At 41.2% G+C, this 25,700-nt stretch overlaps 1 protein-coding gene across 1 annotated transcript in view; it reads left to right on the top strand.

The window, feature by feature from the left end:
• The window catches only part of LOC133664822 (importin subunit alpha-4), a 38,998-nt gene extending 14,399 nt beyond the window's left edge, over positions 1-24,599 (top strand). Inside the window, exons 3-17 of the mRNA XM_062069755.1 lie at positions 844-933; positions 2,660-2,689; positions 2,777-2,829; positions 2,978-3,073; positions 3,459-3,544; positions 9,101-9,187; positions 9,342-9,511; positions 9,763-9,807; positions 9,880-10,011; positions 10,098-10,226; positions 14,973-15,077; positions 15,248-15,319; positions 19,190-19,352; positions 19,445-19,539; positions 21,289-24,599. Of these exons, the coding sequence (XP_061925739.1) occupies positions 844-933; positions 2,660-2,689; positions 2,777-2,829; positions 2,978-3,073; positions 3,459-3,544; positions 9,101-9,187; positions 9,342-9,511; positions 9,763-9,807; positions 9,880-10,011; positions 10,098-10,226; positions 14,973-15,077; positions 15,248-15,319; positions 19,190-19,352; positions 19,445-19,539; positions 21,289-21,387 (1,452 nt within the window). The 3' untranslated portion in view covers positions 21,388-24,599. The remainder of the gene's footprint in view (positions 1-843; positions 934-2,659; positions 2,690-2,776; positions 2,830-2,977; positions 3,074-3,458; positions 3,545-9,100; positions 9,188-9,341; positions 9,512-9,762; positions 9,808-9,879; positions 10,012-10,097; positions 10,227-14,972; positions 15,078-15,247; positions 15,320-19,189; positions 19,353-19,444; positions 19,540-21,288) is intronic.
• Positions 24,600-25,700: the final 1,101 nt, after the last annotated feature.

Raw genomic sequence — 25,700 nt, forward strand, 5'->3', positions numbered from 1 at the left:
TTGTCATAACATAGTGAGGTGATTATGCAGTATAATTCTTATACAGTATATTCACTGTAACAAGCGGCCCTCTGAGACCAGCCATAACTGCAATGTGGCCCTCAATGAAAACAAGTTTAACACCTCTGCCTTTGAGGTTCCATTGTAAATAATTATGGGTTTATTGAAAACACAATGCGCACAAGTGCTTGAGTAATGCACTGTGCGGCGTCTGTGTATTGAAATCGAAGTGAAGACTCAAATTGCTGTCAATGTATTTGTCCTAATGTGATCCTACACAGCCGAACAGGTTTTTCCTGCAGCCAAAGTGAAGTTCCAAATGCAGAACAACATGCATCAATACATTTTGGTAAATGAGTCACGGGGGGATTATTGGTCATTAAACATTTGGTTTGCCAGTAGTAACAGGCTTGTGGAGTTGTCGGGCAAAAAGGCAGTGGCGGTAAATCGTCATCATGGCTGCAGAGTGCCGAGGTGGTCTTGAGTCTAGCACATTCCCTCTAGCTGGATTGCACCAAGACCAAACAGCAGTAAGGCTGATTAGTCATCACTGACGCACAAGCATGATGTACAAGAATGTAGGCCACGGGAATCTTCTCCTACTAGAAGAATGTGTCTGTATGTACATTTATATGTGCATTATCATACAGTGTGTGTGCGTGTGCACTATGATTAAAATGCAGGTTTCAACAAACTGCACCCCAGAAATGAAATATTTTTTATATTTTAATATTTTGAGGATGGCCTGGATTCACTGTGGCTTTAAGAATTCATGAATGCATTAACAGCCCCCCACCACCACCATCACCACCCCACTTTCATGACTTTCTGTCCCGCTGTCAGAACAAACGAGACGAACATCTACTGAAGAAGAGAAACGTCCCGCAGGAGGAGAGTCTGGAGGACTCTGATGTCGACTCAGACTTCAAAGGGGTAAGTGAGGTCTGAAGATGAGGCGTGACATTACCTCAGAGCTTATGTTTGTCAACAGTGTAGCACAAAACAATGTCAATGTTCCGCGATTGTACAGTCCCTTGCATTTGAGCAACCGTTATTATTATGACAGTCTATCTTCTCATTACCTTTACAGTCACCTTCCTCAGCAGTCATCTTGGAAATGTGTTAGGGCTCACTATGTTCGTCAACTGCCATGCATCCCAGTTTCCCAAGAGACGGATTCATGTGCTGCGACACAATTGTACAGCAAATGTTGGAATTTATCTTTCCCCTCAATGAACCGCAGCTTCTCAGTGGCGACAGCACTCATGCAGCCCCAGAACTTTATGCTACCACCACCATGATTGACTTTAGGCAAGACATTACTGCACATACTGAAATGTATCTTTCCCCTCAATGAACCGCAGCTCCTTAGTGGTGACAGCACTCATACTTGACTTAAGGCAAGACATTATCTTCATCCTCACTTGTGCCAGCTATTTAGAAAGGGCTGTGTGTTGACCCATTTTCAGTGAATATTAAGTCCATACTCTTATACAAGTTTTACACTGACCACTAAAAATATCCAGGATTACTTTCTACAGGTATTATCTTTTGAGAAGACACACTGTCAAAAATGCTTGCACAATGTTAGAGGTGTACTCAAATTTGTGAGCTACTTTATATGAAGTAACCAGTAGGGATGGGTATTGTGTACATTTTAACCGATGCTGGTAACAAATCGATATTTGAAAAACCGTGCCGGTGCCCTAACTGGTACTTAAAAACGGAAAACATGCTAGTTTAAAAAAGAAACCAAAAAAACGTTGTATTCTGATGTAATTTTGTGCTATTTGAATTTGAACACAATAGTAATTGAAATACTTGGATCATATACATTAAATAACTAAGTATACATTGATTGATTGATTGAAGTAACACATTCAAAAAATATATATAATGAAAATAATATCCACAACAACAAATTGTCATAATTATTGCAGCATAGATAACATGCAGCATAGATAATATTGATGCTGATAATTACGAGGGTTCGTGAATGCAACCTTGCTCATTGTAACTGTTGCATAATGAAGTGCTCTGCTGCTATTGTTGTGGCTACTTGCTAGTCTAACACTGCAGGGCTAGCGGTGTTATGAAACTGGGAACCCTGCTAATTTAAATATATTTTTAAAAAAAATTGGATTCTGATGCAATTTTGGGACATTCAAGTCGAACAGACTAGTAATTGAAATATTTCAATTATATAAATCAAATGATAACTTTAAGTAAATAAATAACCTGGCTTGCTCGCTGTAACTGTCAATGGTGCATAATGAAGTCTTTTATTGTTATTGTGGCTACTAGCTAGCCTATCACTGCAGGGCTAGCTGTGTTGTGAGGCCTGCATTTGGCATGTTGTGATTACAGTTGGTAAAAAGTTTAAAAAGAGCGCCAGACTCTGTCCTGCTGTCAGGATGCTACATTACTCACAATACATTACTTGTACAATATCACTGCCAAGCATTTGTTGCAGGTGACTCAGACTGCATTCATTTAGCATCGAAATTAAGCGAAATTAGCTTTTTTTTCCGTTGTGGGTACTACCGTTCACATTGGCATCAGTGCTATTTTGCAAGCCAGTTTTGGTGCCCATCCCAAATAATCAGTGGATTAGCCTTTGTTACTCTTAATATTTCAACTTGTGTTTTTCTTTGTGCAGCAAAACGTTACTCTTGATGCCATCTTACAAGTAAGATTCTTCCGATTTTAGTCAAAAATGTCCTCACAAGACAGCTCTACTGTTTGCTAATGATTGCACTCTTCTCATTGCTTTCAGAACGCAACCAGCGACAATGCGGTCATCCAACTCAGTGCAGTGCAGGCAGCCAGGTGAGAGAGAGAGACACACACACACACACACACACACACACACACACACACACACACACACACACACACACACACACACACACGTACATGCATGTTCACACACCAGCTGATTTGAACAAGACTTTGATCCCTGTTTCCCCTTTGTCAGAAAACTGCTCTCCAGTGACAGAAACCCTCCTATTGACGACTTGATAAAGTCTGGCATCCTGCCCATTTTAGTCAATTGCCTGGAAAGAGATGACAAGTGAGTCTGCCTCATCCAAAAAAGAAAAACGTTTAAAACATGAGCTTGTAGTGAGTGCGTAGGAAACGCAGCAGTCAGTTGACTGGTCCAAGCCAAATATAACGGCATTCCTGCCTTTCGGGAGGTCCACAATTCCCAGGACCTTGTGTTGAAGAATTTAAAGGAGGGAGGAGTAAAAAAGGATTTGACTGTGGTCGCCAAAACCGAACTTGTGTCATGTTAACATGGCACACCTGTTTATATTTAGGCTTTGCTGTTAGTTTTGACGATGCAGCGTTTCTTGTTTGCATATCACTTTACTCGTTTGGCCCTCAGTCTGCTTTTGTCCACCACCAACTGCCCTCCGCCAATGTCTCCTAACTGTCTGTGTTGATGTCTCCCGCAGCCCCTCTCTTCAGTTCGAGGCAGCTTGGGCTCTGACCAACATTGCCTCTGGGACGTCGGCACAGACTCAAGCTGTGGTTAAATCCAGTAAGTTGACCCCACACCCCTACAGTGTTCCCCAGCTATTTGTGTATGTAGGCTGACGACCCAGCAATCATTTGTGTTTACCATATGGAAACATTTGTTTGTGTTATTTGTGATGAATGGATTTTATGAATGATTTGTGCATGGGCAAAAAAGGATAATAGTTCTGTGTACTTAAATAGGTCGTCACCTTAAACAAATAAAAGCCACCTTTGCTTGGTTGTTTTTACCCATCAAAAATAACAAGTGGTGTCACTAAGAATATATGATTCACTATAACCCTGTTCACACAAGGCGGAACATGTTTGGCTTGGTGTGTTTTGGCATGTGGTGGCATAAGCACCGTAAATAGTGTGACATCATAGCCGACATATTAAAAAAATCACAAACCGCTTTAACTCCTTTCTGTAGCACATGAATCTGCAGGTCTTGGTTTTAAATTGATAAAAAAAAACTTGAGAGCAAACCTAATTAATAAAAACATGCATAAAATGCAGAAAGTGCAAACTTTGTATGTATCACAATTAGTGATGAGACAATTAATGAAAAATAATCTGAACCATTCGGTTGACCTGACACAGTTCGCATCATGGGTGCAAATGGCAATGGGGACAGGGGGTTGTGTCCACCTCAGATTCATAGTGATACCGATTGCGTGCTACGTCGATGGTGCGGTCAAGGTATGCGTGAATGTTGGAATTTTAATCGGGGTCTGAAAGACGAATTGGTAGCTATGCCTACACAGTAGTACAGATACTACTACGGGGGCATAATAAATTCATTAAAGTGACAACAATGTAACCCTACAACATCCCGTTTGCGTATAATGAGATGCAGCCACCGTATGACGTTCTATGGCAGAGATTCCCAAACTGTGGTACCACTAGTAGTAAGCTAAAGAATCACTTAAATCAAACACATTGTAACTGTTCAAACTTTGTGTAATGTTACAGTGGCCAAGATATTTAATGTACTTGTTAAATAAAACATATGCCTCGTTTTTAATGAATAGTTTGGCCTACTATGCTCCTATATTTAAATGTTGTTCAATATGGTAGTAATTAGAGAGCCAAGTGTTTTCTGAGGTGGTACTTGGTGAAATAAGTTTGAGAACCTCTGTTCTATGGCTTTATTAACTAGCACTAACAACAGGGTCACCCTTGGGCAAGGTGTAGCACCCGAATGCCCCCCCCATCAGGGTTACGATACCCCCATGAACCAAACTAAAAGAGGATGCGTTACCCGGCCCGGAGGAAGCCCGGGGCCCTCCTCCGGAGCTAGGCCCGGAGGTAGGGCTCGTCAGCGAGCGCCTGGTGGCCGGGCTAGCCATGGAGCCCGGCCGGGCACAGCCCGAAGAAGCTACGTGGACACACCATCTTCTCCGCCACGTGGGCCCACCACCCGCGGTCGGAACCAGTGGGGTCGGGTGCGCTGCCAAGTGGATGGCAGTGAAAGTGGAGGCTCCGGACGGACCAATTCGGGGCAGCAGAGGCTGACTTTCGGGACGTGGAACATCTCTACGCTGGTGGGGAAGGAGCCTGAGCTGGTGCGAGAGGTTGAGCGCTACCGGTTGGATCTGGTGGGGCTTACCTCTACGCATAGCAAGGGCTCTGAAACCACACTCCTGGACAAGGGATGGACCTTGTTCACTTCTGGAGTTGCTCAGGGTGTGAGGGCACAGGCGGGTGTGGGGATACTCACGAGTCCCCGGCTGAGTGCCTGTATGTTGGAGTTCACCCCGGTGGACAAGAGGGTCGCCTCCCTTCGCCCTAGGGTTGGGGGGGGGGGGGGGGGGGGGGAAACTCTGACTGTTGTTTGTGCGTACGCACCAAACAAGAGTTCAGAGTATTCGGCCTTCTTGGATACCTTGCATGGGGTCCTGTATGGGGCACCGGCAGGGGATTCCATAGTCTTGCTGGGGGACTTCAACGCGCACGTGGGCAATGACAGTGATACTTGGACTGGCGTTATTGGGAGGAACGGCCTCCCTGATCTGAACCTGAGTGGTGGATTGTTATTGGACTTCTGTGCTAGTCACAGACTTGCGATAACAAACTCCATGTTCAAGCATAAGGATGCTCATAGGTGTACCTGGTACCAGAGCACCCTAGGCCAAAGATCAATGATCGATTTTGTAATCGTATCAGCTGATCTGAGGCCGTATGTTTTGGACACTCGGGTGAAGAGAGGGGCGGAGCTGTCAACTGATCACCATCTGGTGGAGAGTTGGGTTAGATGGCGGGGGAAACCTCTGGACAGACCTGGCAAACCCAAGCGTGTAGTGCGGGTGAACTGGGAACGTTTGGAGGAGTCCTCTGTCCGGAAGGACTTCAACTCCCACCTCCGGCGGGACTTCTCTGCCATCCCTTTGGAGGTTGGGGACATTGAACAGGAATGGGCAGTGTTCAAAGCCTCTATTGCTAAAGCTGCAGCTGCGAGCTGTGGCCAGAAGGTCTTAGGTGCCTCAAGGGGCGGTAACCCTCGAACACCCTGGTGGACAGTGGTGGTCAGGGAAGCCGTCCGACTGAAGAAGGAGTCCTACCGGGGTATGTTATCCCGGGGGACTCCGGAGGCAGTTGCAAGGTACCGACGGGCCCGAAGGGCAGCGGCCGTGGCTGTGGACGAGGCTAAGCAGAGGGTGTGGGAGCGGTTCGGGGAATCCATGGAGAAGGACTATCCGGCGGCACCAAAGCTGTTCTGGAAGACCATACGGCACCTCAAGAGGGGGAAGCAGGGAACCATCCAAGCTGTGTACGGCAAGGATGGGACTTTGCTGACTTCAAGTGAGGAAGTCGTAGGGCGTTGGAAAGAGCACTTTGAGGAACTCCTGAACCCAAATACATCAGACACACCCTCCCTGATAGGAGCAGGGCCTGAGGATGATGGGGGATCGACGTCGATCTCTCGGAGTGAAGTCACTGAGGTAGTTAGACAACTCCACAGTGGCAAAGCTCCGGGGGTTGACGAGATCCGTCCAGAAATGCTGAAGGCTCTGGGTGTTGATGGGCTGTCTTGGTTGATACGCCTTTTCAACATTGCGTGGAAGTCTGGGACAGTGCCGCGGGAGTGGCAGACTGGGGTGGTGGTTCCCCTTTTCAAAAAGGTACTGGAAAGGAGGGTCCGGCCGATAGTCGAACCTCAGATTCAAAAGGAGCAGTGTGGATTCCGTCCTGGTCGTGGAACAACTGACCAACTCTTTACTCTTGCGGGAATCCTAGAGAAGGCCTGGGAGTATGCCTATCCAGTCTACATGTGCTTTGTGGATTTGGAGAAGGCGTATGACCTGTGGGAGGTGCTGAGGGAGTACGGAGTGAGGGGAACCCTGCTGAGGGCCATCCAATCTCTGTACAACCAAAGCGAGAGTTGTGTCCGGGTGCTTGGATGTAAGTCGGATCCGTTTCCAGTGGGGGTTGGTCTCCGCCAGGGCTGCGCTCTGTCACCTATCCTGTTTGTGATTTTCATGGACAGGATTTCTAGGCGGAGTCGTGGCCATGGCGGAGAGGGTATATGTCTCGGGGGGCTAAGGGTTGCGTCACTGCTGTTTGCAGATGATGTGGTCCTGATGGCACCTTCGGTTCGTGACCTTCAGCTCTCACTGGATCGGTTCGCAGCTGAGTGTTCGGCGGCTGGAATGAGGATCAGCATCTCCAAATCTGAGGCCATGGTTTTCAGCAGGAAACCGATGGTTTGTACAGTCCGGGTAGGGGACGAGACTCTGTCCCAGGTGGAGGAGTTTAAGTATCTTGGGGTCTTGTTCACGAGTGAGGGAACGATGGAGAAGGAAATCAGCCGGAGAATCGGAGCAGCTGGGGCAGTATTGCAGTCTCTCTGCCGCACTGTTGTGACGAAATGAGAGCTGAGCCAGAAGGCAAAGCTCTCGGTCTACTGAGCTATCTACATCCCTACTCTCACCTATGGTCATGAAGTGTGGGTCATGACCGAAAGAATAAGATCGCGGATACAAGCGGCCGAAATGAGTTTTCTCAGAAGGGTGGCTGGCATCTCCCTTAGAGATAGGGTGAGAAGTTCAGTCACCCGAGAGAGACTCGGAGTAGAGCCGCTGCTCCTTCGCTTGGAAAGGAGCCAGCTTAGGTGGTTCCGGCATCTCGTGCGGATGCCTCACGAGCGTCTCCCTAGGGAGGTCCTTGTTGCACGTCCCACTGGGAGGAGGCCCCGCGGCAGGCCAAGGGCCAGATGGGGGGGATTATATCTCCTCTCTGGCCTGGGAACGCTTCCGGATTCCCCAGGAGGAAGTCACTAATGTTGCTCTGGAGAGGGAAGTCTGGGGGTCTCTGCTGGAGCTGTTGTCCCCGCGACCCGATTCCGGATAAGCGGTTGAAGATGGATGGATGGCTGGATGGCTGGATAACAACATGTATTCAACTGGACCTGCTGGCGGGAACATTTCCTAGTTCCAATTACTCTAGAGGAGGCGCGGACTGCCCTGCCTGTTCTAGCACAGTTAATGCTTCTCTCCCTCACAGACGTCACAAACAGGTGCAGCCTTTTAAAGACACACACTCACGCGCTCTGATCTCATGATACATCTGTCAATGGTAAACATGGCTTCAACTTATTGTTTCTGTATTATTATTAATATTACTTAAGCTACTTCTGTCATTTAAAGGGGCTGTTTGCAACATGCTCACAGTTCAATTTTTCAAAGCAAACAATATAACGACACCATTAGCTCGCTTATGTTACCGTTAGTGGTTTAACAGAACATATTGGTGTTAAAACTGTCTATATTTTTCACATTTACGAAGTCTGTGTGGGTAAAAAAAAAAAATAAATCACCGGCCCTAATAAAATGTATGGTGTTTACGGCAGTCACATACAAAAGCAGTCTGACAGAAGCGACGGACAATTTGCATTCATGCTGTTGTATACATTTGACTATACATTTCATGATAGCTAACGTTAACTATCCGAATCAGTATTATTAGCTAACACCCAAAGCTAATGCGCGTGCATGTGTTACGTACGTAGGTAATTACGTTATGTTTGAGAAGCCGTAAGAAGGCGGGATGTAACTTCGAAAAGTTAGCGCCCTCTAGACATCTGTGTAAATGTTGCAAACAGCCCCTTTAAAATGTGAATTTCATGTACAGTATATAAACTTTTTTATTGATGCACATATGTTGTTTGCACTACAGTTATAATTAAATGTGTGAATAAAACACATTTTGATTAAGACATGGAGTTGAAAATAACTGAGTTGAAATTATATGCTGACAGTTCAAAAATCCCATCTGCTCCCCGGAACCAGCCCATTTTGTAAACCGTTCCACCAATGATCACAATACAGCTCACATTCAAAAAAGAAAAAATGCTGAGACCTTAAATTAGTACAAATAAAGGCCCCCTCTCAAGTAGCCTGCAGTTGAGCTAATAAATCCCTGCGGGCCACAATTTATGGAAATCATTTTTACTGACATCTAATTGATTATTTTAGCACCTATGTCCCTTTTGTAGGTGCGATCGTTCAAGTAATAATCAATTGTTGATTGCTGCTTGGTTTTTGGCTGCCTAAATTAACGTTGATATTTGTTTGTCCAGATGCAGTGCCGTTGTTTCTGCGACTGCTGCACTCTCCCCACCAGAATGTATGTGAACAGGCTGTTTGGGCGCTGGGAAACATTATAGGTTAGTAGACCACGTGTGTAGGAAAACTACAAGTGATGTGTACAAGTGAGACCATTTTAGTGATTGTGGTATAACTGTTTTGCACATAGTGATTCTTTGTTGAGCATTAGAGCGATTGATTGGTAGCACCGACCTTTAATCCTTCACTATCCAGGTGATGGCCCACCGTGCAGGGATTACGTCATCTCCCTGGGCGTGGTCAAGCCACTGCTCTCCTTCATCAACCCCTCTATCCCAATCACCTTCCTACGCAACGTCACGTGGGTCATTGTAAACCTCTGTCGCAATAAGGACCCGCCCCCACCCATGGAGACAGTGCAAGAGGTAGGATTGTTTTTCCCCTGCATGTGTGTCAGACAGAATGAGTCACACAGAAATGGTCCATAGCTCTGCCACTCACCGGGGAGGTTCTAACTTCATTGATCTTTGCAGAACTTCAAGTCTTGACAGCTATTCCTCCTTGTGCTGCTTTCCCACTGTGCCATGTTTTTTGCGTCATTTGCTGAAAATGCTCCTCCTTCTCGGATTGATCTCCCTACTTATTTGATTTTTTTTCTCTCTTCTCTTTCACACAGATATTGCCTGCCCTCCGTGTGCTAATACATCACACAGATATAAATGTAAGTATATGAGCAATGAGTGATTTACAAGTGATGTACTCTAGTTGTTGACATTTTCTTTTCTGTGTTTAGATCCTCGTCGACACAGTGTGGGCTTTATCTTACCTGACGGACGGCGGTAACGAGCAGATCCAGATGGTCATCGACTCTGATGTTGTCCCGCATCTTGTGCCTCTCCTCAGCCACCAGGAGGTGAAAGTGCAGGTGAGACTTGAGATGCCTCAGCGGTGTCCAGACTGAATGAATCTGGATCGTGACATTAATTGCCTTTGGTACGTTTCCATCTGCAGACGGCGGCTCTGCGAGCGGTAGGGAACATCGTAACTGGCACAGACGAGCAGACACAAGTAGTCCTCAACTGCGAGGTCCTCAGATACTTCCCCAACTTGCTCACACACCCTAAAGAAAAGATCAATAAGGTAACCATGAGCACGGTCCACTTCCCATTTTGATCACTTTTTAAAACGGTTATTTCTTATGAGAAATAATCATCTCCAAGGTTAAAATACCTTTAGAAACTATGCAGAACAGGCAATGTTTTGAGGAAATATTTAAAATCCTTAACAGCCATACACATGTATATATGTTTTAGCTACTGTAATATCCATCAATCCCTCCATTTTATATACCGCTTCTCATTAGGGTCACAAATGAGCTGGAGCCTAACGTAGCTGACTTCGGCCGAGAGGCAGAGTATGCCATAAATTGGTTCACAGCCAATCACAGGGCGCATGTAAACCAACAACCATTCACATTCCAATTCCAGTGTTTACCAGTGAACTGCAATCAAATTAATCTTAAATAGGCATGCATGTTAGCCATAATAGCTTATTAGTTTAGTAGTCTAAAACACCTGATACACTTAAAGGGGAACTGCACTTCTTTTGGAATTTTGCCTATCGTTCACAATCATTATGAGACACATAAAGATGGATGGAATTTTTAAAATGCATGCTAATTGTTAAATAACCCTAAATAAAAGTCCGCTCACAAAAGAGCCGATGGGAACTCCAATACTCCGCCCATAAAATCTGATAAATAACTATTCAAAAAGCGCCAACAATAATCCATTTACATTTCATGACTTGAATATTAACCAAGTATTGGTGATATTGTTATTATAGGCGCTAACGCAGACAAACTATTTATAGCGGCGAAGTGATCACTTCCGTGTGTCCCTAAGTTTACATCATCGAGTGGTCTGCGGTTTCCTCGCTTCCCTGCGCCCTGTAAGTTTATTGTAGATCATAAATCACCTCTCTCCTGAAAAGTAGATGGCTGAGGATACAATCTGACAAGTTGGGACACTTTAACAGTCATTTAGGACTTGGAACTGGCAAGAACGACACAAAAAATTGCATTCCCCCTTTAAGAGAATCCAATATAGGTAAAACTCAAAATATTTTAATATACCGTAATGCAAAAGTTCATTCATGTCAATAATTTCACTTCACATGTGAAACTAATATACAAACATAATATGTAAACATTCAATCCAAAGTGGCAAGCCTTTATTTGTTGTAATTTTGATGATCACAGTTTTTTAAAACCCACAATTTTCTGAGGTTTTCTGTGGAAGGTTTTCATCAGCGCCACAGATAGATAGCTAGCGACTAGCAATGTAATTGCTACCTAGCTGAAATGCAGCTTAAACATAAGCTATAAGTCATAATCATCAGAATTATATCAATAGAAGACTTGAAAAATATAATGTACGTTATGAGCCTATGTCATTTAATAGTTTTACCTTGTAAATCTAATCGCTGGAATAAACAAACCTTTGCACAATATTAAATTTATTTTAGTTTCACCTGTATAGCTAAAAATGGTACCAAATTCACAACATTAATGTCCTCTGCATATCCGCAGAGAGAATAGTCTTGTGAGCGAAGCTGTAGTAGCAGTACCACACTATGCTAATGCTATCTTCCAACAACAACAAAAGTCAGGGGCTTACCAGCATTACCACTTGATTCTCCATGGGCCCTGAATATACAGTAATAGAAGCCATCGCAGTTTGGTAGTAATTTACACTTGCGCTCGAAGGCTACAAATCTCTTTTTCAGGTGCTCAAAATGAACCATACTACATAATGATCATGCAAGGTAAACATCTGACTAAAAGTGTTATCTTATTGATTTTATTTGTATGTGAGAGTCTTGTAAGATTACCGCTGATGTGGTTCAAGCTCACTATTAAGTAAGGATGGCAGCCATAACCTGGGAGGTACTTTTTTTTACTGCACACAGCACTGTCACCGAGTGCGCCAGAAAACCCAAGAGTGCACTTTTGGCCTTCAAGATAAAATCGCTGTGCGTTACATCCTCTCTGACGGCGCTAACAAAATAAGGGCCCAGAGAGAAATAGCTTACATATTTATTGTTATTATTTTGCACTCAAAGAAACAATACCTTAAATGGGGATTTTGCCCTATTGTTCACAATCCTTACGAGAGACAAAGACACATGTTTTTTTTGCATTCTAGTTTGTAATCATTTGCTCGTTCTAGGTGGCTAGCGACACAGTTAATGGGAACAATCCGTTCTGCCTCTAAACCACTCTAAAATGCTTCATAAAACCGCCAACGATACTTATTTTACGTTCCATAACCTGTATAATAACCAAGCTGTAGCAACATTGTTATTGTAAAAGGGAACACTGAGGAACTGTTTTTCTAGCATAGTAACACATTGCTCACAGAGAGACACACACTGCTACAGCAAGAGGTAAGCTAGCTACGCCAAGAGGTAAAATAGAGCTTCTTCGTCAGAAGCTGAATCGCTTTTGAGTTTGTAATGCACAACACAATGCCATAGGACAGTGGTTCTCAAATGGGGGTACGCGTACCCCTGGGGGTACTTGAAGGTAAGCCAAGGGGTACGTGAGATTTTTTTTAAATATTCTAAAAATAGCAACAATTCAAAAATCCTTTATAAATATAAATAAAAACCTATTGTTGGAGCCAAAATTCCTTATTTGTTTATATTGTTTTTATTTTTATTTTCTCTAATTGATTGTTGGGTTCAGCATGTTTAATTTCCTTTTCGGCAGATTGCTCCGCCCACTTCCTGTTAGGAACCAGGAAGGGTTGACAGGGAGGTGACTGTTGCTATGGTGCGGTTACTATGGTAGCCTCTTTAAATTGGGTTCAGGTGTGAGCGTGGGAGGGCGATTGGAGGACAAACAGTTTTCGAGCGTGGTCGTGGTCGTGTTCGTGTTTGTGACGTGACGTGTCGTGTCTTGCCGTGACAATGCTGTGACAATGTGCCATTCAAGGTTAGCATACTTTATGTTATATAACTTACATTTGATTTAATTTAGATAGCTGGAATAAACGGATTGTCATATCCAAACACAGTTCTACAGTACTGGACATTCTATCATTTACACGCGTCAAACTGGTCAACACAGTCGCCCTCGGTACCAGCCCAAAGGTAAGGGCTGTACACCTATCTTTTTTTCCAAATAGTTCAAGAAAGACCACTACAAATTAGCAATATTGTGCACTGTTACACAATTTAATAAATCAGAAACTGATGACATAGTGCTGTATTTTACTTCTTTATCTCTTTTTTTCAACCAAAATGGCTTTGCTCTGATTAGGGGCTACTTGAATTAAAACATTTTCACAGGGGGCACATCACTGAAAAAAGGTTGAGAACCACTGCCATAGAACACCAATCTGTACTGACTGAAAAACATGAACGATCATATTACAGTATCTGTAAAATATTAGCCCACATTTCATGTTTTGTTTGTACACATGTATCTTAACAGTGTATGTAGTTGTAATAACAAGGATTGTGTGCTGCATGTATCATGATCAATATTATGGTGACTTACTCGATGGACAATTGTCTCTTTGTTTGGTCCAGCTGGCCAGGGATGTTTCTGCTTGATTTGAGTAGGTGGAAAAAAGTTTGTCCCGCTGCAGGGTTTGTTCGCGCAAACAGTTCGTCTTTTGTCCAGTTCCTTTAAGCAGTGTCCCCATAGCTTGGCTCCAATCTCCACATTTACGGTCCTGAATCTCTCTCTCTCTCCTGACGACTCTCGTGTACTCCAGCCTTTCACCCTCTCTTCCTGCTCGCTCAGCTTCTATAACCAGTAGTTCACCCAGCGTTTATTCAGTTTTAAAAAGATAAGGTTGTAAATCCTCATTTGTCCAAAAATAGCCGTCTATTACAAGGTTTGCCATGATTAGCAAACACAGGCTTTTGTTGCCGGGAGTAGGGAGTATGTTACTATTAGAAGTAAGAAGTACCTTCTTATGTGCAATGAAATTAATGCGCCTAGGAAAATTAGTTACAATAATGCTTAAAATAAACAAAATACAATGGATACTGTACATATATTACATTTTGTTACGAACGTGTGTGTTACATTTAATTTATATACTTACATCATGTATATACTATGTTGATGGAGGTTTTTGAAGATGTTATCAAGGTTTTTGAAGGTAGCACAGAGGACTCCGATTAGCCACATCTTATGAGCATTTTTTTATATTTAAAATGCAAAATAATTTAAGCTGGATATGTGTTCTTGTCCCTCATAATGTTTGTGAACGAAAGGCAATATTAAAAAAAAAGTTCAGTTCCCCTTTAATCCATGATGGAATGTTGCAATACAATTAGACGTTCATTTACAATTCCGTTCTTTTCAAAATGGCACTTTTGAGTTTTCTTTACAGTTCAGCTTTAAACTCTCCAAAGTTATTTTTGCTGAAGTGAAAAATAAAGTACAGTTTGGACATTTTCGTTATTTAAGCGCAGATCGAATCGTGATTAATCGATTTAGAAGCTTATAAATCGAAATCGATTTCAGAAATTGTTCATGATACCCAGCCCTAATCATAGGATTTACAGGGTGTTCATCTGATTGCTATGGAATTATCCCATTTTGTTCACAACTTCTAGGAGTCAGTTTGGTATAATTCCTGGTAATTGCTGTGTTTTGGCTTTTTAGAATTCACAAAACTATTTTACAGGAAGTTGGAATTGGGTCTGTATGTTTTCCGAAAGACATACGATTGTCTTTGACTCCAATTTCAGAAATAACTCAGATTTCTAGTCGTGTGCTTATATCCGCACAAAAAATGCTTCCGAGTGTGAGTGAGAGACGGAAAGTTGGTATTGAATGTTTTTGTGATTGGCTATGTTTTGTAGGAAGCAGTCTGGTTCTTGTCCAACATTACAGCTGGGAACCAGCAGCAGGTCCAGTCTGTGATCGATGCAGGACTCATCCCCATGATCATTCACCAACTGGCCAAGGTCTCTTTCTAATTTATGAGTCAGTGTTTGTATTACAATAGTTATTAATAGCATCTTTTACCCTTGGAACCAACTGTGCTTAATGCTTTGCTAACATGGAGCTTGCTTGGTAGAAAAAAGGTAGCACATACAGTACATGTTATTTAATGATAGCCTGTTTCTCTCCACAGGGGGACTTCTGCACTCAAAAGGAGGCAGCATGGGCCATCAGCAACCTCACCATCAGTGGAAGGAAAGACCAGGTGAGCTTTTTCAATAAACTCCCATCAAAGTCTCTTGCCAATGATTGGCTTTAGCTAGAAAGGGGCAATTCCAACAAATTTCCCATTGCAAAAACTTTTTTGCACATTAATAATATGTCTAAAATATTTTGATCAACAAAAAAACATTGAAATCATACCTAAGAGTAAATGTTACAAATGTCTGTTTTATGGTGTCGGCCATAGGACAACAAATGAAATGTCACTACTGTAGCTATTACTGGCATTTTCACTGCGGTGCTTTTGCTCATACATTGCTCAATATGCACAGCCCCTAATTAACTAAATAAGCTAAAGGGAAACCTGAGGCTCTGAGCTAAATCCTTAGACACTCAAGTGCGACATAAGTAACTACTGTTTAGTATACCTCGTACACAGCTCGTACCTTGAAAAAATGTACTCCGTGCTTGGTGCCCCAAAACAGCAGCATTTTAACATTTAACATTCCTTTTAAAAAGAAAATGAAACGTTTAAAGGGGTCATATGATTTATTTTTTTCTGTTTGTGAAACACTTCATTTTGGTCTACATAACATGTAACAATGTTTTTTGGGTGAAAAATTTGCATAGATTTTGTTTTACAGGCCTACTTGTAATATTTGGGTCCCTTTGAAAACAAGCCATTTTGAGAGGCAGAGTTGTTAGATGCAAATAAACCCCTCCTCACCATCCCTCACGCTGAGTCAGCATTTTCCTTCGCCCAGCAGAAATACTTTGTAGTTGTTTTAGCTTTCTTGCTTTTATTGTGGACTTTAGACATCGATGATCGGCACCAGCCATTTATTTTGAGTGACTTTCACCACAAAACCACAACACAACATCCCAGATGATATAGCGAGACCAGCGGCTCATCGTGTTTTATTGTCTGCGCGATAAGACGACTATGCGGGCAGAAGAGAGAAAGGAAACAGACGCCAGGCTGCAGGTCTGTAACTATACATGGAGGTTAAACTTCTACAGAGTCTATCTCTCCAATGCTAAATCCTGGACATATGCATGTATATATTGGCAGTAAAATGTTTTTTATTCTATATCATGTTAATACTTTTGCTGCTGCTTTGAACACTAAAACAATGGGGGCTCAAGTCGGCTGCAGTAAACAACACTACGAGCGACATCGTGAATGTAATAACAGATTATAATACTGACTGGTCCATTGCCAAACACAGTAGGCACTGATCCAATTAAAAAGTAGTTTTTTGGAAACAGTGATGCTATTGTGTTACATTAGCAGGCTAAGCGAGCTACACAACAAATCGAGCTAAAAATGCGAAGGTATCATTCACACATTTCTAACCTACTGTTATTACTTACCGTTTCATTGTCTCCTCCGTTTCCATAAATAGTCACTGAGCCCGCCATCCAGAGTAATTTTTTCAGAAAATCTATCTTTTAGTCAAGGTCCATTGTTGAAGCAGGACTAATCTTTGCAAACACTTAAAGCGACTTTTCACAGATAAAGGCACATTGGCACGAATCATAAAAGTTAAAAGTAAGACAATTTTTACTTCAGATGAGGCTAAAAGTTAGTGTAGTGTCTTGCGCTATGTAAAGCAAACAAACAACAGAGCATTTTCCTTCATTCGGTTTCATTGTTGACACGATGTTGTAGCATGTTGATGCACCTTTAGTAATAAATACAGCCTTTAGTCTTTTTGAATACGATGCCACAAGCTAGACACATCTATCTTTGGGCAGTTTTTCTCTTTGCCCATTTCTTTTTACAGCACCTCTCAAGCTCCATCAGGTTGGATGTTAAGTGTTGGTTTTCATCCAGGATGTCTCTGTACATTGCTGCATTTGTATGTCTCTCTCTATCCTGACTAGTCTCCCAGTTCCTGCTGCTGAACAACATGCTATTGGAATGTTGACGAGCAATGCCTGGTTTCCTCCTAACATGATGCCTGGTATTCACGCCAAATAGTTCATTTTTTGTCTCATCAGACCACAGAATTTAGTTTCTCATGGTCTGAGAGTCTTTCAGGTGCAACTTGGCAAACCTTTTACTCAGACATGGCTTCTGTCTGGCCACTCTCACTATACCATACATGACTAATTGGTGGATTGCTGCAGAGATGGTTGTCCTTTTGGAAGGTTCTCCTCTCTACCCTGAGGAATGCTGTAGCTCTGACAGAGTGACCATCGGGGTCTTGGTCACCTCCATGACTAGACTAAGATGAATGCGGCAATGCACAGAGACATCCTGGATGAAAACGAATGCTTCTCATCCAACCTCATGGAGCTTTGAGAGGTGCTGCAAAGAGGAATGGGTGAAACTGCCCAAAGATAGGTGTGCCAAGTTTGTGGAATCGTATTAAAAAAGACTTGAGGCTGTAATTGCTGCCAAAGTTGCATCAACAAAGTTGAGCGAAGGCTTTGAATACTTCTGTACATGGGATTTTTTTCCTTTTTTATTTTTGTTATGTTTGCAAAGTTAAAAGAAACCAAAACGTTTTCACATTTTCCTCATGGGATATTGTCTGTAGAATTTTGAGGACAAAAAATGTATCTATTCAATTTTGGAATAAGGCTGTAACATAAATGATAAATGGGTTATACTTGTATAGCGCTTTTCTACCTTCAAGGTACTCAAAGCGCTTTGACAGTATTTCCACATTCACACACTGATGGCGGGAGCTGCCATGCAAGGCGCTAACCAGCACCCATCAGGAGCAAGGGTGAAGTGTCTTGCCCAAGGACACAACGGACGTGACTAGGATGGTAGAAGGTGGGGATTGAACCCCAGTAACCAGCAACCCTCCGATTGCTGGCACGGCCACTCTACCAACTTCGCCACGCCGTCCCATAACATAACATGACAAAATGTGGAAAAAGTGAAGTGCTGTGAATACTTTCTGGGTGCACTGTATGTTTCAGCCTTAGCAGTGCTATACGTTTGATGAGTTCTTTAATTCAATCAGTACCATCCACTTCTTTTAGCACTCTCCTTCACACTCATTCAAAAGATGGCAAACCTGAGGTATTGAGGGAAACCTTTTTACACTAAATTACGACAGAAATAGACAGACAGCATGTCACGTCTCTATCATAATTTACATTTTTCAATTTTCAATTTATTTGGTGACTGCGTGGGTTCCCTCCGGGTACTCCGGCTTCCTCCCACCTCCAAAGACATGCACCTGGGGATAGGTTGATTGGAAACACTAAATTGGCCCTAGTGTGTGAATGTGAGTGTGAATGTTGTCTATCTGAGTTGGCCCTGTGATGACTTGTCCAGGGTGTACCCCGCCTTCCGCCCGAATGCAGCTGAGATAGGCTCCAGCACCCCCGCGACCCCAAAAAGGGACAAGCGGTATCAAATGGATGAATGGATGTTAAAACTTCACAAGCACACATTTTGCTCTAGTGGTCAACAGTCCAAAAGGAGTGAAAAGAAGCGAGCTGGTCTGATCACATCATCAACATAGGAACAGTTAGTCCACCAGATAATAACTGTGATGTATTAATCTGCTAATTTAGCCAGTTATTAGTTAATAATTGATTGATTGAGTGATTGTAGCAACTTTGCATAATTTACTATTTACGCTTTCCTCTGCAACCTGTCAGTCAGCTGTTTTAGCCCCCTATGCTGGTTACTTTCAAGTGGTGAAACATGTTTTTTTTTGCTGTCCAGTGAAAAAAAGGCAGCTGTCTACATAGGCTCCAGCACCCCCCGCGACCCCGAAAGGCACAAGCGGTAGAAAATGGATGGATGGTTGTCCACAAACGTTTTTGTTTGTGTCGGACTTGAAAATTATTATTTTAAGGAGAACATTTCTGATCTGTTGTGATTTGTTATTTTTATGTTGTAATCAAGTGCGGATGTGTTGTGTATACGTGTGTCTTTATGTAGGTGGAGTACCTGGTGGAGCAGAACGTCATCCCGCCCTTCTGTAACCTGATGTTGGTCAAAGACCCCCAGGTGGTGCAGGTTGTCCTGGACGGCCTAAAGAACATCCTCATCATGGTGGGCGATGAAGCCAGCACCATCGCTGAGATCATCGAGGAGTGCGGAGGTGCATATAGCGTGGCTTTAGCTTTGACTTTGACACTTGTCCACTTTTCATTCTACAGTGCATGCTTTTTTTGCTTTTTCTCCTGATATCAGGTTTGGAAAAAATTGAGAGCTTGCAGCAGCATGAGAACGAGGACATCTACAAGCTTGCCTTTGAAATTATTGATCAGTACTTTTCAGGAGATGATGTAAGTGTACCACATGCAAGAGACATAAAATGTTTCCACCAAGCAATGGAATTGAGTGGGGTTTGCCATGGTCCATATTGCTGTAGGATGGTAATTGGGTGCATGTCACAAAACAACTCAGTGAGATACATCACTATCCAAAGAATGGAAAATAATATAATAATAATACTACAACATCAATGCATAGCTGAGGGAAAATATTTTACTTTATGAGATGTTACAATATTACAAGGAAAAAATTAATAGTCTTACACATTACAGGAATAAAATAATTGTATTCTAAGAAAAAAGTTTAAGCCGTGCATTTATCCTCATTTGTTTTTCTGCTGAAATAGAATTGGACTTATTTTTTTTCGAAAAATAGGACCTAAATAAAATTAATTATTCTTTATCCTTTCCCCCATTAGTAAATGCTAGCCTGGTACTTGTTAAACACTGCAAGTGAACAAAGAAGGGGGTGGATTAAAATAAACTCCACTTTTTTGGAATGGACATATGTAAGCACGCTCCTCGGTTTTGAGACCGAAAGAATGAAAACCGAAGCAATTTTCCCACAAATAATGCAAATTCAGCTAGTCTGCTTCAGACCCAGAAAATATTCACAAACTAGAAAAGCAGTCGTAGACCGCAGACCTCTGCCAATAATAAAGAATTTATACGACAAATTATTGTGAGGGAGATGTCTGTTTATAATCCAAACTTGTGACCACATGCCACTCTTTATCATTTAAGATGTTTATGATGAAGATGTCTATGCTTATGGTTTCTACAAAACAGAAAAAAAATACAATTAGCAATCAAACATTGCTAAACATATGCTATCTATACAAAACGCAGATGGTTGTTATTTCTCCTTTCAAAGAAGATGACATCAAGATGTTGCAAATAATGATAGGGAATGGCTAACCTATAAACTTAAAATAGTGTAATTGAATAGAATACAAGACAAACAATAAGTAACATAATAAAAATAAATACACGAATACCAGTAAAAACAGCAGTGCAACAGTGGAAAAACAGTGCCAGATTTAATATCCTAATGGTTTATGAGTAAAAATGGTTTAATTTTGAAGAGAAATACTATCCTTTGTGGCAAATCTCACCAAATACTGATAATTCATATGGTCCATGTAAAGAAGTTTAGTGTATCTGAAGATTACGAACAGCCACTTAATGCATCGGCTGCTCAGTTTATGCAATTATAATAAATTGTCTAAAGTAGAAGCAATTAAGGTAAAATACATATCAAAGTACGCATAAACATTGAACGTCCAAATGAAAGTAAAGGACTCTAATGAGGAGAGAGAGCTATTGTTGTCTGATGGCTGCCAGCTGTGAACCGATGAGGGGCGACTGTCGAACTTAGAAGACACTTCAACACTGCAAACTCGGATGATCAATTGCAGGCAAAGTCACGCCGCATAAAGGATGTACTAAAAACCATGGGATGCAGATGCGTTCATAGTGTCCAGGAAGAAGTACAACTGAAACCTTTTGAACAATCCTGACTCCAGACGGTGATCTAGATCAGCCCCAAAATCTAATCACGTATCTTATCCTGTTTCTCCCATTTCCTGAAAAGTTTCATCCAAATCTGGGCATAACATTTTTTGATTTATGTTACCTAGTAGAGGTAATATTAATCATAGTTTAAAATGGATTTAGAAAATGCTTATTTGCATTGTGTGGGATATTTTGGCAAGGCGATAGATTCTAACGTACGTGTTGTCGTGCGTCTTCTCCTCTCAGATCGATGAAGATTCCAGCTTGATCCCTGAGAACACTCAAGGAGGAACCTTCAACTTTGACCCTGCGTCCAACATGCAAACCAAGGAGTTTAATTTCTAAAAAGGAATAAAAAGCCAGGATGTTTGCTTCAAGCAGCTGCACGGGTACTCTGTAAATTCCCCCCGACCCCCACATCCACCACCACCCCCTTTCCCTACCTCCCCCTCCTCCCACACTGACATTCATTCAGCTCTGTTCCCAACCTGGATGCATCACTTCAACATGGATCCTCACAGTCAACACTGAGGGATTATTTCAGCGCCGCTGCACTGAAGGCTGCTGCTTTTTTTTTTTATCACCATCTGGCAACCTACACACGACAAATATTGTCGTTTTTCCCAACATATCACACAAGCACACTTTAAAACACATTTTTACAAGCCATCATATCACTGGGGGTGAAAAAACTACTGTTTTTGTGCTTTTCTCACACCACAGCTAAGCCATGATTACCCCCTCCCTGCCACACCTCACTGAGGGTGAACAGCTCCACGTTGGAACTTTTGACTTCTTCATGATGTCACTTTTTTTAATTTTTTTTTCATCTTCCTCCTCCTAAAAATAGGATCCCGAAGTCATGATTCTTCCCATGCTGGAGAACACTTAGAGCTCACGACTCCCCTCAAATGTGAAACTCGCTGTTGTCGGGAGGGCGACAGCCGTGCGGTTTTAAAACCCACCCAAAACTGATCTTTTATAACTACATGGTTATATTTGTTTTCAAACAATATTGGGTCTTTTAAAAGTTTTTAGTTCACAACTTTTGGTTGGAGCTTCCATGATGTTTTGGTTTGGACCTTTTCTCCATCTCCTCAATCTTAGTTTAACATCCGCAAACGTATCGAGGCATTTTAGGACCACGCTGACGAGACAAAAATGTTAAGCTAAAGTTGAGAGAACTATGTAATGAGGAACAAAAGTCGAGAACGTTTGTGGAAAAGGTTAGTTTAGAATAGTACATTTTATAGTTAAATAGTGATACTGTTACCAAAGTCTTGATATCATGTCACCACTTTTTTGTTGTAATATTGCCGCTATGTTCTCTGAATATTCCAGGACGGGAATTACACCTTTTTTCTTTTTTTAGTAAAGAATTTTTTTTTTTTTAACTAACATACGAGTACAATCAATTTGTACTTTTATGAGGAAAAAGTTGAGCATAAAATTGACATGTTATGAAAAATATATATATTTTTTTGTTTTTGTTTTTTTCAATATGTCAATTTTATGCTCAACTTTTTCCTCATACAAGTACAACTTGATTGTCGTAATTGTTCAAATTAGTTGTACTGTAGGTTATTTCTTTTCAGTGTGGTCCTAATAGTCTCTTAAAGCGTTAATAGTCACTATTTTTAATAATTTTTTAAATTGGAGAATGGCGGGTCAAAGTGCTGCTTCACGCTCTCGTGTCATCACTCGATTTAAACACTTTGTATAAAAAAATGTGATGTGTATCTCTTTGCCGTCTAATGAACACACATATATACATATATAAATATATATTAAGTATATTGACATGAAGCCTGTACAAAGCTGCTGCAGCTGACACTGTGGACAACGTTGACGATGACCTCGCTGTCAAAGATGCTGAGGCACTTGTTTTTTTGTTTTTTTATTTTGGACTTGCATACGTATTGTGATGACATGCTGATTTATCATTGGAATGGAACTGTTATTTTTCTTCGTAGTGGTGTCGGGCCGATACCAGCTGATGTTGCGATATTATAGTGCTCCTCTGGTTGGCTGCTAACTACTGAGGGGGGGGGGGGGGGCGTGGTAGTTTATAAAGGAACACAATTGTACAGCGCGGGTGTACAGTCAGTCATGCACTAGCAGACTTCGAGCGAGCCACTTTAAAGATTTACAATTTTGTTTGCCTTGTAGCCAAATTGGATACAAGCTTATGTTTGTTGCAAGATTTTTACTTGCTCGTGAAGAAAAAAAAAAGTTGTTTTAATGAACACCAGAAGAAACAGCAACAGACAGCGTTTTGGCCTCTGATTGTTTATATCTTTTTTATAAATTTTAGATTGAAACACTCGTCTCTCTTTAAGGTGGCTCATTGTTGCTTTCAACTCCTGTGCATATTAAAAACAATTTTGAGTTGAAAAAAAAAACACTTTTGGTGCCTTTTCGTTTTTCATTTCAAAGGTCCTAATAGAATGGAGACGAGAGCAGGTTTAAATCTATAAATATACTATATTAGTGTTGTGACGTTCACAAACAAGTCGAGTCTTTTGAACGACTCTTTTACTGTCTGTGAACGAGGGGAACCATTTGGGAGTCGTTTGTTTTCTGCGAGCCATTTTTATATTAAAATTGTCCACGCTGCCTACAGTACATCTTCGCGCCACTTTTAGTGCTGTACCAGATTCACATTTTTATTATGTGCACAATTGCATTCTCGTTGTAGATCAATTGCGTTCATCATGTCTTCTAATGAATAGGTACAACATTCTTGTTTTGAGTAAGAGATTTCTCTTCCATGCTAACACTTCGTCAGAGCTAGTGTGACATGTCTAAAAAACATCTGACCGGGCCAGGAAACTTTGAAAATAAAGATCTTGTTCCTAAATATTCTAGTTGTATTTAAATGTATTATAAACATGCATTTCATTACTACTTGTATAAATGTATTATGTAGGTTAAAATGTTGGTGGAAAACTTCTGCTTGCATGGACTATCTGTATCATGCATACTTGTTATATGTATTTTAGGTAAGGGAAAATACAAACAGAGCATGGGGGTATGGTACCACTTAATGAAATGTATATAAAGTACAAGCCAAATTAAATGACATTACAAATAATATCCACCATCAGAGTAAATTTTAGGAGAAAAATATAACAACGAGCCAGTATTCTGAATGACTCTTTGATGGGAAGCCATGAATCCCATGTCTACGATATATACTGTGTGTGTATGTACTGTGTATATATATATATATAACAAAGTATATTTATATATTTGTAGGGCGGTTAAAGTTAAACTGATTTACCACAAAATGTTGCATTAATCATGTATGAACAATTTATCTATTACTCAAATTATTTTGACTGCTCATGCTCTTTTACCTTAACGGTCAGTGATCAGGTCAATGCATGGAGGAGACTCCGACTGCTGTGCTCGCTGGCAAATTTCACTTCAAAATAAACCCAGAGGGTACTTTAGTTGAAACTGTTCGCACATTTTGAGCAAAAGCATGGCGTGCATTCCCATTCAAGTAACCCTTTACAAATGTTCATGTATTACATTCTGACAATAAAATTGCATTTGGGTCAAAATATTGGGGTCTTTTTTAAAGTTAATTTAAATGATGCACGGAAGAAATTTACTGCTATTCATAAAAGTTTCATTAATGTGATTTAAAAACTGTTAAACAGCTTTATTTTTTTTATCTGCTTGTGGATTATTCTGCTCACCTTTGACCGACCTAAAATTGTTCCATTTTTACTATTTGCGTCACGTTAGCAGTGCAGGTGTACAAATATTTTTTCTTTATTTTTCTCAAGTTGTGAGTGGAGTTTTCTGTTCACTTAAAGAATGTAAGATAAAAAAATTTAAAAAAGGTAGGATTGGCTGTTATTGTCATAGCCCAACAGGTTTCCAAAAATAATTTGTTCTTTATTTTTCTCACGTCTGTAGGACTGAAAAATTGTTTTATTTTACATTGAACAGAGCCTAATTTGGCACAGTAGATTGTTTTTCTTGTCTCCGGCTGTTATTTGTCTCTGTGTGTTAATTAATGATTAAGCGACACACTGACACAGAGTGTTAACACAAACCACCAAAACAAGATAACAAGGCCAAAAGTGGAATGTAAGCACATATCCCTAATAAAACATTGTCAAGATTTTTTTTTTTCCATTGTAAATTTGGACATTATAAATGCGACTTTTTTCTTAATGTTGAATCCAGATTGGCCAACATGGCTAATTGAAGGGAGCCGGTGTTCTGGGGGAATTAGCTACCCATAAGAACGCTACTGAGCACACGCACTCATACGCATCAATACCAAATGTTTCCTCAAACAAAAATTAAGGTAAACAACATTTATATTGTGGTTATTTTTTAGCATTTCTTTTACATACCAGGAAACAAACCGAAACAAAAATGATATGAAACTTGATTAACCTAAACCTGGTTGTTTGTCTATACCAGTCCAGTGGTTGTCAAACTTAAGTACCACTTCAGAAAGCACTTGGCTTTCCAAGTACCACCATAATGACCAACATTAAATTACAGTAGCGGCCCCAAAATAATGATTTAAAACAAGACAGAGGTTTTATTTAAAAATTATATTTGAACACATTACACACAATTTGAACGGTAACACTGTGTTTGAATATTTAAGTTATTATTTGGCGTACCAC

This window comes from Entelurus aequoreus, linkage group LG14 (assembly GCF_033978785.1).
Source record: "Entelurus aequoreus isolate RoL-2023_Sb linkage group LG14, RoL_Eaeq_v1.1, whole genome shotgun sequence".
Lineage (NCBI taxonomy): Eukaryota > Metazoa > Chordata > Actinopteri > Syngnathiformes > Syngnathidae > Entelurus > Entelurus aequoreus.